The sequence below is a fragment of the Triturus cristatus genome, chromosome 12, assembly GCF_964204655.1.
Source record: "Triturus cristatus chromosome 12, aTriCri1.1, whole genome shotgun sequence".
Taxonomy (NCBI): domain Eukaryota; kingdom Metazoa; phylum Chordata; class Amphibia; order Caudata; family Salamandridae; genus Triturus; species Triturus cristatus.
In genome coordinates, this window is record NC_140595.1 from 52,396,389 (window position 1) to 52,408,931 (window position 12,543).

Consider the following 12,543-nt stretch of genomic DNA (forward strand, 5'->3'; position numbering starts at 1 on the left):
AACTAATCAGATGAGCAATAAAAAAATGTTCTTTTAACATTCAAGTCTTTTTTTTCCAATTAGCAACCTACTTACTGAGCACTTGGTTTTGCTCGAGAGAAAGTGTCACTCGAAGTGTCACACATTCGCAGTAGAATGTCACTCATAAGTACAGTGAATTGATGGAAACGTCACACATAAGCAATCTGAAAACTTGACAGCTATGAATGAGGTGAATGGAATCAAGCAAATTATTTTCCCATACAGAATACTGCGAGTTGTTAAATTAAATCAAAAACCCGGTAAAGGAAAATCGGTGTCCCGAAGACACAGATATGCGCATCCATGGTCAGTTGTAGATATTTTAAGCTAAGAACGCTGCTTTGCAATGAAAGATGGTTGGACAAATGAATGCGTGTGGCAAGGTGCAGGGTCTGTTTTCCCTGTATCATCTCATGGTACATGGTGCAGCTGTGGTGGTGCAACACATGGAGGTCCGGGACAAATAGAGCTGGATAGAGAATCAAGACGTGCGGTGCGGAGACAGGGTCGAGCCTCCACAGCGGGAGAGGATAGAGCTCTGGAGATGGGGTGTGGGTTCTCCAATTCATAGTCATGGGATCGTGTAATGTGGGGAGGAGGGGCAGTAATATTAAGGGGCGATGAGAGTGGTGATAGCAGAAGCGTAACGCAGACCCTTGTAGACCCTGTGACGCTAGGAGGTCTCGCCCTCCAGGGGGCCCCAAGGCCTTTGAATAGCTGCGAGATATGAGGGTCTATGGGTCTCCACACCACATTCTGCTGGGGGCCTCATCAATTTCCTTATTACTTATGCTCACTCTCTCATATAGGTAATCATTTACCTCCCACCCACGCATCCACTCTGTCAATCACTCTACCTGATGCTGACCACACACTCCTCCTCAGCCCCTGACAACTGCTCCTTCCACGTCACATTCTCACCCACCCCATCTCTCTGTAACGAGAAAAGACCCAGAGCCAATACACCACATCACGCAGACCCCCACCCGTTTCACACAGCCCTCTAAGAAACTTCGCCTTTCCCACAATCCAGTTACAAAACCTACCACCCACTCGTCCACAAACCATGCAGCAAACACACAAGCACACTCCACAAATTGTGCAAAATACCAAAGAGTCCTCCTTAATTCTCTCTGACCTCAAGGTCAACATTCCAAGAATACGAACAGATGGAAGCCACTAGACATCCTGTGAGGGCAGGATAGAATCCCGATAAAAAACCTTTGTAATATAAACACCATCCCTGCCAATTTTTCGCCCCATCAAAGACTGAAGTCATATCTGCTGTGAACCATGCCATCGACCTTCCCACCCGGCATAGAAAAAAGGAAACTATCACCCAAAAAATACCCTCATATTGGTTGATTATCAGCAGCCGCAATGACATGGGCCAGGCCTATGACTCACAGATAATCCAGCCAATAGCCCATCCATCCATCATGAAGCATTAAGACATATCCAAAATGAACCAGACGTATCCAAAATGAAAATCAAGCCCATCTCCTACCCATCAGGACACCGAGAAAAATCAAGAGACCTTCTCTTCCACCAACAATACAAGTAAGTCAATAGACACATTGCCCCACCATCGCCCATGACTATAACGGGACGGAAGAACAGAATGTTGCTAATTATGCAAAAAGTGACCCTTATTCACCAGACAACTAGCTCTTGAACAGAATCAATCGAGAAAATACCAAAAATACTTTTTCATCAACACAAGATCTATAAACAAAAGTAACCATTAAGTGCATGGTGTTTCCATGGCTGGTCAATCATAGCCGAAACCTGGCGAGCTAATGATACAGCTCCATTGTGCATGGACCAAAAACACCAGGACGTCCGTGATATTACTCCAGACAGGTAGAGTACCACGATGCTACGCTACTGGCTGTTGCGCCTTAATACAAATTCCTGATAACATAAAATAACATATGCAATCCAGCAACCTAACATTTACACAGCTGCTCCACTGGTCAGCAGTCTTCCCCTGCTGCCCCCCATTCATTTTAAAAGCCAAGGTTATTATCAGAAGAGGGAGGCGGCCATCTTTTTTTCATTCATGAAGGTGAAACAGCACCCTATTGGCCAATCTTTTGGAACACAGCCACTGCAGTGTGGTATTTTGATTTGACTACTAAGGCTGGTGGCTGACTACTAATAGCACCTTGCCGGTGAAGTCACAAATAAGGTTGGAACTAGTAAATGCTGTATATTGCTCAGAGACCAGGAATCAGTAGTCGCCCCATTGGCTGAAGGCTAGTAAGCACTTTGCATGTTGCTTCTAATAACAATACCAGTTTATGCAGGTGTCAGAGCCACACAATGATGAGAGGTTCCTGTCACTGCATAAGTAGCCGGTCTACGTTTTGTAGAACATTGTGCACTGGTCGTAATCGTATTTAGGGTGAGCATCACTTCATTGCTTCATGGGTTAGTTTGCCTATATATAAGTTTCAATATATACACACACATCATTTATGACTCACCAAAGGCCCTCTTGGGTTGCACCAAGCGCAGGGTGAAGGTTTCCGACTTGGGCAGTTCTCTCAACATCCTGGCCACCTCGTAGTGCCGGCAGCCTACGATGGTCTGGTCATTAATGGCCTCAATGTTGTCGCCCACGCTCACGGTTGAGAGATGGTCAATGATGCTCCCTTCCTTTATTCTCTGGTGGGGAAGGAGGTGAAACAAGAGGAGTCACTGAACATAGAGATACTTGTAATCCTCAAAGTACTAGCTCGTGCGAACGCCGCAACTCGCTTACACGGGAGCACTCTCCCTTAGACAGAATGGTATTATAACTTCAAGCACCTCGGACTTCCCACACTATAGTGGTGCTGCATAAGATACAACACTCAAGGAAAATCCTACTTCTTTTTGTAATTATTTGCACACATTACCAGAAGACTAGCCCTGATGAAGTCTGCTGCAAAATTGCCAGCAATAGACGAAACACATGTTGGCGAGTGCAAATGGATTAATGGATGTCTAATAAAGAACATATGTTGAAACCACGACCTCAACGCTGAGTTCTGGCGTGCTCGGAGAATCCAGTCTGAATCCCGTCTATTGGCATGTATGCATTATGCCAGAGCCCTCAGAAAAAGAGAGAACAAAAGACACTGAAACAAAGTTGGCAGGTAACGAGAGAGTTACCTAGGAATTTCCTAAGTCGAATGTTAAATTCAGTATCCATCACCAAGGAGCAAGAGAATAAGATGCTCAAAAAGGCAGGTCTTGAACAAGGATGAGCCACAAAGGCCTCTCGATACCATCCATCATCGCAGTGTCCTGGACGAGGTGGAGTTAGATGAGGTGAAGACAAAGACAAGCACAGACAGAGCTAGAACATCCAAAGGACCACAGACTCTCCTGCAACAGTGGCCAAAGAAGAGCAAGATGTTATGGAAACAATGCTTGAAGCTCAGACATGAACTCCCACCTGGGGCTACCAAACATATGCGAAAACCTGAAAAGAGACTGCATTTCGCGTCATACCACCCTGATCAAAGAGGGAGAGCAAGAGATAGAAAATATAGGATGGCAGAAGAAATAGGCATGAGGTGGAATCAAGATCAGGCAGCCTCGGAGTTCATGAGACAGGAAGTGCAGGGTGAAGGAAGAAAGAGGCATGAGATAGAAGACCAGGCAGCCTCTGTATTTATTGGTTTAAGACAGGAATTGTAGGGCGGTGGAAGGAAGAGGCATGAGGTGGAATCAAGATTAGTCAGCCTTGGGGTTCATGAGATCAAGAGACAGGAAGTGTAGAGGTTGAAGAAAGAGGCGTGAGGTGGAATCAAGGCTAGGCAGCCTCGGTATTTGCGAGATAAAGAGACAGGAAGTGTAGGAGGTGGAAGAAAGAGGCATGAGTTGGAATCAAGATTAAGGTACCAACCTCCGTAAATTGCAACCCTGGCAGCGGGCTCCTGAGAAAGGTTTTCAGCTCCTTAAACACCGCCCAGCCGTAAAACCTAACCATCTCCTAAGAAGGCCTAGCACAGTTTGGGTAAACTTGATGGAAAATAGAAATTATAGCAAACAATCTAAACAAGAATTGGCATAGCCAATAGGTCTCGCCTTTGGGACCTTATAAGTGTTTAGCTATGCAACAGTTGCATAACAAAATACTTATAAGGTCCCAAAAGCGAGACCTATTGGCTATGCAAAGCGGCCCTGCGGCCGCGAAAGTGAAACTGATCGCGATCAAACATCAAAGCGGCCCGCACACATGCACTGTAGCTCTAGGCTGGCCTGGTACACTTTTTGGAGCCCTCTCAATAAGTCTCGCCAGACCAGCGCATGCGCTGGGTCAGGCGAGACCTAAAAAGGCAAGCGGGGGCATGGCTTCTCCAGTTACAACCCCTCACCTCCTGGTGTGCAGCAGCTCCATTTGTGGGGTGGCGGAGCCCGACTGAGTCTAGCTATACAGGCAGGGGAGTTGACCGCAGCCCCATCGGTATATCCCTTTCTCCACCTACTTTAAAATAAACTGGTCCTGTGGGGTCTCCTGCTGTCCCAGGCTTTACATAAATGACTTCAAAGTGCTGATCATTCGGTCTCCCTGTCTTGTCTTTGAAGCAGAGGCCTCCATAAGCAGGAATATAAGGGAATGGATGTAGCCTTCCACAGAACAGGGATGCAAGGGAATGGATACGACCAACTGCAAGGGAGGAATGTAATGGAATGAATGTAGTCCTACACAGAACAGGAATGTAAGGTGATTGATCTGACCCTCAACAGGACAGAAAGGAGGGGCAATGGATGTAACCCTCCACATGATGGGATCTAAGGCAATGCATGTGGTCCTCTACAGGACAGAACTGTAAGTAATGGATGTGGAGCAGTGGCTGCTTTAAAATATATACATCCCATTTGGAAATGCATAGGAATGTATCAGCAGAGCAGGCAGTGGTTCCCTGGACCACTGATTTCTCCCGCCGAGGTCACTTGACGCGATTTCCAAAGGGAAACCTGCCCAACGTTATCTCCTTTCTGAATCGGGTTACACCATCTTTGAGGAATCTGTAACTTTTCAATGTTTCATAGAAACATGTCATCCTTATCTGCAAATAGGTGAAGAAGCCACTTTCACCCCCTTCCTAATTGTGACTTGCACTGGGTTTAGTTCATAGCAAAAAAAGCCATTTTGTGATTGAAAATTCTGTGGTTTTAGGAGCTACAGAATTTGCAAACGCAAAATACTTTTGTACACCTGGCCCTAGGAGCCCTCTGAGCTGGTAGGAGGACGATAGGGAAGGGACATGTTCTGCTCCCAGTGGCTAGAGACACCCTGGACTTCCAGATCATGGGGATGGTCTAAAACTTTAGAAAAGGTGAAGAGATACCTATGCTGCCCACAATACAAGCGCTGTAGGTGGGCACAGAGCAGTGCTTAGTTTGAGCTGGTGGTTTTCAGTGCTCAGCACCGGCACTTAACTGTCAGCACCAGCTCTAGTGACAGCCCACCACATGGTGGTGCTGTCTGTCCAATTTTTAGAGATGAGCGCAACAACCTTGTTTATTAAGTCAATATATATTAAAAATGAATAATACCTGCCACTCACATCATTATTTTAACATTGGGGACTTGGAATAGTCTGAACTGTCCGATGGTTAGTAGTTGTGCTGGTACTGTCATTGGCAGTGTTGGCAGGGGCGATGGGTGGTGCAGCTGGCAGGGCCCTGGCACTGACTTGTTGTACAAACTAAGAACTGTAAATCTGATAGAGGAACCTAGAATTATGGAACCTGATAGTGAGATACTAAAGAGAAAAGAGAAGGGCCAACCATCCTACCCTCCGACATCACCCACTTAGAAGGACGTCTCCTCGCAGCACTAGAGGTTGGTGCGCCTGGACAACCGGCAGGACCTGACTGTAGTGCCAGAACTAGGACAGAGGCCGGTAGTGAGGCCATGAACATCTTCTGTGAGGCCTCCACATGTATCTACCTTGATGAAGGCGTACCCTGCCCCATTGTCCGTGATGGTCAGCCCCAGCGCGTCCTCGGTCTTGGTAATTTCCACCTCCTTGGTCTCCCCTCGGACGTGGGCGAAGATGAAGTCCTCCAGCCCGATCTGGCCACCCAACAGCTTCTGCATGTCCACCTTGTGAGTATTCAGGGTGCAGAACAGGATCTGTGAGAGGGAAGAGACAGGCTTGGTTCAGGTGGACATCGCACTGGTGCCAACCATCTGCTAACATCTTGTGCCAGCACCCCGACACATCTCACCACTGCCCTGCCGCTCCCTCTGCAACCTCAGGATTAGAAGGAATACAGCGCTTTACAAATCTCTGTTAACATAACACAACACAACATATCCACAGGAGTATCAGACAGTGTATAGCAATCAGTGGCATAACACCAAGTATGCTCCCCCACAGAAAGTGGCGAGGGGGTCCTGGGACTGCCACACCTCACAGATATTCATGAATGGGTGCCCCATGAAGACTGGGGGAGCTAAAAGGAAAAATGTTAGGTCCCATATGCCAACCACTACCTGCACCAGTTTCTGCAATCCAATGCCAGGAACACTGGGGAAGCTGGTAAGCACCACAAGCCTTCCAGGAGCACCCCCTGCAATCCAGTGATGGAACCCCAAAAGTATCTGAGAGGCACTAACTACTAACCAACAGCACCCCCTGAAAACAAGGTGCTAGAACCACAGGTATAGCAGGAAAAGCACCCAGACCTACCAGCAGCACTCAGTGCAAAGAGGTACTACGTGGAAGTACCAGAATATGCAATAGTGCACTAAATCCTACCAACAGCACCCTCTGCAGTCTAGTACTGGACTTCGAGTACCTGACACTGCACTAACCACCCACAGCAACCAATGAAATCTCAGTGCATCTGACAATGCACCTTGTCCAAACTGCAGCATCCCCTGTAATAATACTCAAACCTTGGTGGGTACCTGACAATTTGCTGCAGTCCTATCAGCAGTGCCCTCAGATACCCATTAGTGGAGACACAACCGTATGCAGCAATGTGCCCACTCCTGCCAGCTGCACCCGTTGCAACCCAGGACAGGAAGGAAATACTGGGGCATCTGACAATGGGCCACAGCATTCACTGCAAACTCAGTGCTAGAATCCACGGGGTATCTGCCAATGCACCTTATTTATCAAAACTGCAGCAGGTGCAGTAACACTGGGTGCAGAGGTGTGAGGGGCCTTTGGACCCCAGCACTGCCTTTTACCATTTTCCATGCACACAAACCTTAGCTGCAGTGAGTCCTGCAATCCTTGACTGCGACCCCAGGAGTTTCTCCAATGCACCCCAAGGTTTGCCTGTAGCACAGGAGGCCTTAATGCCTTAATGCCTCCTGAATATGCAGATAAATGTCAGATTATTAACTTCAACAGAGCCTCACAGGTTAGCGGCCATCTTGCGGCCGGGCTCTCTAGCACCCCGAATGCACATGATCCTTATCTGCAGGTGTATCCGACAACGCACCCCAATCCACACCTTCAGAAACTCAGTGCTGCAACCCTAAGGGTAACTGTCTCTGAATGCACCCGATGCTTACAGGCAGCACCTTGCAATCCCTGTAGTAGGACCCCAGTACTACTAGGAGTACCGGCTGTGCTCCCTGCACTGGAACCTCATGACTCTGACATTGGGCCCCATCCTTATCTGCGACTATATCAAATTCCAGTACAGTAACTTCGGGTCAACTCACGGTGTACCCCGGTGTTTCCGCAAACTTTAAAAGTAGAACACAAGGTCAACCCTACCTGAAACATCACCAGTATCTGAAAATACAGCACAGTTTTTATCTAGAGCACTGCACACAGCCCCAGTAATGGAGCCCCTGGTTTATCCAACTGTGCAGAAGACTCCTGACCTCCTGCACTCCCTGGCCATGCAGGTCAGATGCCCAAGAGCACACAGTGATGCATCCTTAGACACACAATACTGTGTCATGCTGGTGCAGGAACACATGATCATCGGACAATGCTACTGCATCCTTGCTATACTGTGCTACAGACACACACACGGCTGTACTTAGTACCATCTGTACAAGGAACACCTTACATGACTGGTAGAACCACAAATACTTCTCCTAAGCCATCTCACTCCCAACCCCGCCTGACTTATATAGGAGACATTTGGGGGCAAGGGCAAAGATGGTAATTACTCCTTGCCCCCACTTTCCAAGGAACCCCTGGAAAAGTGATCTTTCTCTCTTTATGTCTCCTCTGTTTATTTATGTTTATCCCCACCACACTATCTACCTTTTCCACTCATCCTTTCTGCATCTAGTGTCATCTTTAGGATTTTGCAAGACATATTTCAGCAGTTTGACCCAATTTCTGAAATTTAAGTTTAAATCAATATTGTTTGGCATCATGCAGGCTTGAGTTAGCAGAAAATGTATAATAAAATTCAATGATTTCCCTACAGGTGGCCTGAAAATGACACTGTGGAGCAGGGGCAAAATCTACATGCCGTGGCCATCTGTCTTCTGCAGCACTCTGACCCAACTTGTACAATTCCTCGACTTTGTGGGAAGCCCTGTCAGCCCTTTTATAGCCTGAGACGAACACAAGTGTTTTCACTTTCACAGTAGAGCTTGGGGTTATTCCTCATTGTTAGAGACATGTTGACCCGATTCAAAAACCACTAGACCCATGCCTCAAGCCCTTCTGTTTCCAGAGATAGCCTGGCTTCAAGGTACCACTGGACTCCAACGATAAACACCAGTTACCTCTGGGAATCCAGAATGTGTGCCGGGCCCTATGGCCACCCCTTGCCGACAAATTCTAAAATTTGAATTTGGGACTTGTTCTTTGGCATTCCGAAACCATCCCTTTCAAGGGTGGAACTTAGGGGTATGCGAAATTCACACAATTTGCTTTAAGTAATAATGTGAAAGCCCAGGAAAAATATGTGACATTATGCGTAATTACACAAAATGCTAATCCGTCATTAAAACTGTATTTTCCGCATAATATTCGTCCATGTGTCAATTTGTGATGCGAGCACGCATTTTGGGCTAAACAAATTGTGGAAAAAGCACAACGGCTGCGAGCAAAGCCACTAGAATTCTGGTTGTTCGCATTGTTCGTGCACACCTGCGCCATGAATCTGCCATGAACAGAGGCGTAATTATGCATATAGCGCAATGGCCTCATTTCCGGAATTTTGTGCAAATTATGTCGGTGTAATTTAAATTTGCCTGGTCCTAGTGGAAATCTCAACGCTCTTGGGTGGTTGGGCTTTGAGTGTTTAACACATTGTTATGTTTTGCGCCATTTCAGACGACAACCATCTGCCTGTGGGCTAACCCATTGTTGGGGCTATAGACTGCACACATGTGCAGATTGTAATACCCAAGGCACAAGAGGATTAAAAATACTTTCAAAGCTCGTGGTGTCCTGCTCCGGCAAGTCACCTGGACCCACTCATGAAACAAGATGCACTGACATGCCAGGGCAACATGAGGGCAACCTGTATTCTCTTAATGATTGCTTTCTGGCCACAGCCTCATTGGCACGCGTCTAATCGCATCACACTGCCCTAGGTTATGATAAAAGCCCAGCTTCCAATGGCGAATCTGATGATGACGTCAGTGTGGCAACTCACACCTGCAGCTAAGAACAAGTTAAAGAGCTCATGCTGTAGTCAGTCTGCATTGTTCAGTATTATAAGAACACACATGACATAGCATGGCCAAGCGTGCCCATGACTAGTGAAAAGGTTGTATAATGGCCTTCACATGCCTATGGTTACACTACTGCACACCCCTTCAGAGGGGCAGGTACCCACACTTCTTCCAGTGGGTGTTGAACTACATTGGTGTCCGATACCTCTTCATATTTCTTGGGACCACGTGTGCAAGCGTCACACAAAGCAAGGAAAAGATGAACTTGCCGCAGAAGCCGGAATCAGCAGCAAACTCTTTCCAAGTCAAAGTCATGAAATTAAGTAATCTCCACCGGTGCCTCGTGCTTGCACGTCTGCACACTTGTGATGAGTGTGCTGGTGATCAATCCACTTCATGGTGATGGGTGAGTTTGCACAAACCATGGATGCACCAACAAGCGTGTTAGCTTTACTACTATTTGGGTGATGTGGATGGAAGCTAAGTGACACAGGCATGTCTACCTGTCTGTGTTTACGGGTGGTCCTCTTCCTTCCTTTTTGGCTGCGGGCACCAGTGGCTGGCTGGTTCCTTGCTTCCGCCATCGGAATGGGTGCGCGAGGCACTGTCCAATGATAGCCCAGATGGCACAGAGTTTGACTTGGAACTTCCTTGATGGGCATCGAACTGCGATATGCTCTTGCCTCTCTAGAACAAGTTAGGTCCCATCACCACTGCTTGGTTGACTCCAGCAGTTGCTTTCTTTTCCAGCAGATGATTCAATGTTCATCAATTTGCTCATATTAGTGCCGCATGCTTGGGAACTGGTGGCCACGGTGATGGGTAATCACGCGATGTGTCTACACGGCTCATTACCTGGGTAATCGGCAAGTCATGCTTCCTGCATTAGGTCACCTGCCCGGTTCTGAATCGCCTCCCAGATGTTGCTCCAGATGCAAAAGCTGGTGAATGGCTGGCACGGAGCCGCATAAACTTTGCATATTCCCTCTGGTATGGTGCCTCCCTCAGGAGTAGAAGGGGTGGTGGAAGTTTGGATGGCAGACATAGAGGTAGGACGTATCTGCCTGGCCAGGAGCCAACGATAAACACAGAAAAATTGAACATGTTGCAAATCCTTCAGGTGATCGGTCTGCGATTAGTGTCGCCCTAGTCTGCCGTTATACAATAAGCAAAGTTTCTAAGGCAAAAATAAGGTATGAACTTCAGAGCTGCACTTCAAATGCAGTATAAGACTATTATTAACAGGAGTCTAAGTGTGATCAGCCCTGGGTTTCTGTGATGGCCTCAATCACTCCTATAAGTTCCAGAACCCGTCCCCGTGTCACCACAATTCCCACCTAAGGCTATTTTAGAATAAAAAAATAACAAACATCCCCCAGCTGGTGGTGGTGGGGGGGGGGCAGTCCGTCTGGGCTCCCTTAGGAATCTCTGACCCTCAAGGCTGGGCCCAGGAATAAATTTACACTGGATTTTAGCCATTCGAGTTCCTCTGTTCGTGAACTGCCAAAGCAGGTCACAAAGAGCGCAATGGACGACAGGAGAGATAGAAGGGCCCACAACGAGCCAAGGCGTAGTTTTCATTCAAAAACACTTTTGGAACTTAAAAGTATGTTAATTTTCACGGATGTACACCAAACCAAACAAATGGTTTAAGTTTGACACAGACTTACCTTTAGGCTCAGTTTAAGATACTACTGTCCAAGTTTTAATGTAGTGGACGGGTCAAAAATCAGTCTTGACCTTTAATAGAAAGTATTATTTTGGGACTCCACTTATCTTTACGTTTACCAACCCTTCTCCCCCTCCCCTCCCTGACAGATAAACATAAAATTTTAAAGGATTTTTCTATTTTTGGAAAAGTTTTGTGCACATTTCACAAATGGGGCCAAAGTTATAGGCAAACCAAAAACTGCGTATACAGTGTAAAGAGCCTCTTAACCATAAGTATTAACCACTGTTTGGTGTTAGTACAAATATATATATATTTTTTAACGACTATAGCTAACACCTTGTACATTCGAAAAAAGGGAATAAACTTTTGAAGATAATGTGGTGGGGGAAAGGGGCAAGGGGGTTGTCAGGCCGAGCACCCGGTAAACACTGACTGTCCCTATCCCGATAATATCCGGGAAAAGACTACGTTTCCCATGAGGCACAGCGCGAGGCGCATTTCACGTAACGCGCATGCGTGCGCCAAACCTTTATCCGTGAGCCCGGAAGTACTGACAGGCGCTGGTTATTCCATTGCTGTAAGCAGTCCCGGCGTTCCGTGTGACGTTCAGACCCGACGGCCAGCTTCTGAGACTCCCGCTTCCAAGCTGTGAGTAATTCTGGTAGAGCCGTTCCCGACCCCGAGTCGGTGTCTTTCTGGTTCGCTCCTCTGTTGGAGAGACTGTTGCTACGTCTCGTGCAGAGGAGCGCTAAAGTATACTTGGGTGCCATTTCCAACCTGGAGTTGGTGTTTTCCTTGTTCGCTCCTCTGTTGGAGAGACTGTTGCCACGTCTCGTGCAGAGGAGCGCTAAAGCTTCGTGTGCCATTTTCCAACCCGGAGTTGGTGCTTCCCTTGTTCGCTCCTCTGTTGGAGAGACTGTTGCCACGTCTCGTGCAGAGGAGCGCTAAAGCTTCTTGTGCCATTTTCCAACCCGGAGTTGGTGTGTTCCTTGTTCGCTCCTCTGTTGGAGAGACTGTTGCCACGTCTCGTGCAGAGGAGCGCTAAAGCTTCTTGTGCCATTTTCCAACCCGGAGTTGGTGCTTTCCCTGTTCGCTCCTCTGTTGGGGAGACTCCAAGGAGGAGCCTCGTGCAGAGGAGCGCTAAAGCGTCGGTCGTTGGGTGCATAATTTGTTCCTCTGTTGGAGAGACGGTTGCCACGTCTCGTGCAGAGGAACGCCAAAGATTACCATCTTTTCG

General features: G+C 47.4%; 1 protein-coding gene across 1 annotated transcript in view; it reads right to left on the minus strand.

Annotated features, from left to right (window-relative positions):
• GIPC3 (GIPC PDZ domain containing family member 3) overlaps positions 1-12,543 on the minus strand; it is a 57,802-nt gene that overhangs the window by 19,809 nt on the left and 25,450 nt on the right. The window contains exons 2-3 of the mRNA XM_085637511.1: positions 5,975-6,160; positions 2,511-2,691 (exon numbers count right to left, since the gene is read on the minus strand). Coding sequence (XP_085493637.1) covers positions 2,511-2,691; positions 5,975-6,160 — 367 coding nt within the window. The remainder of the gene's footprint in view (positions 1-2,510; positions 2,692-5,974; positions 6,161-12,543) is intronic.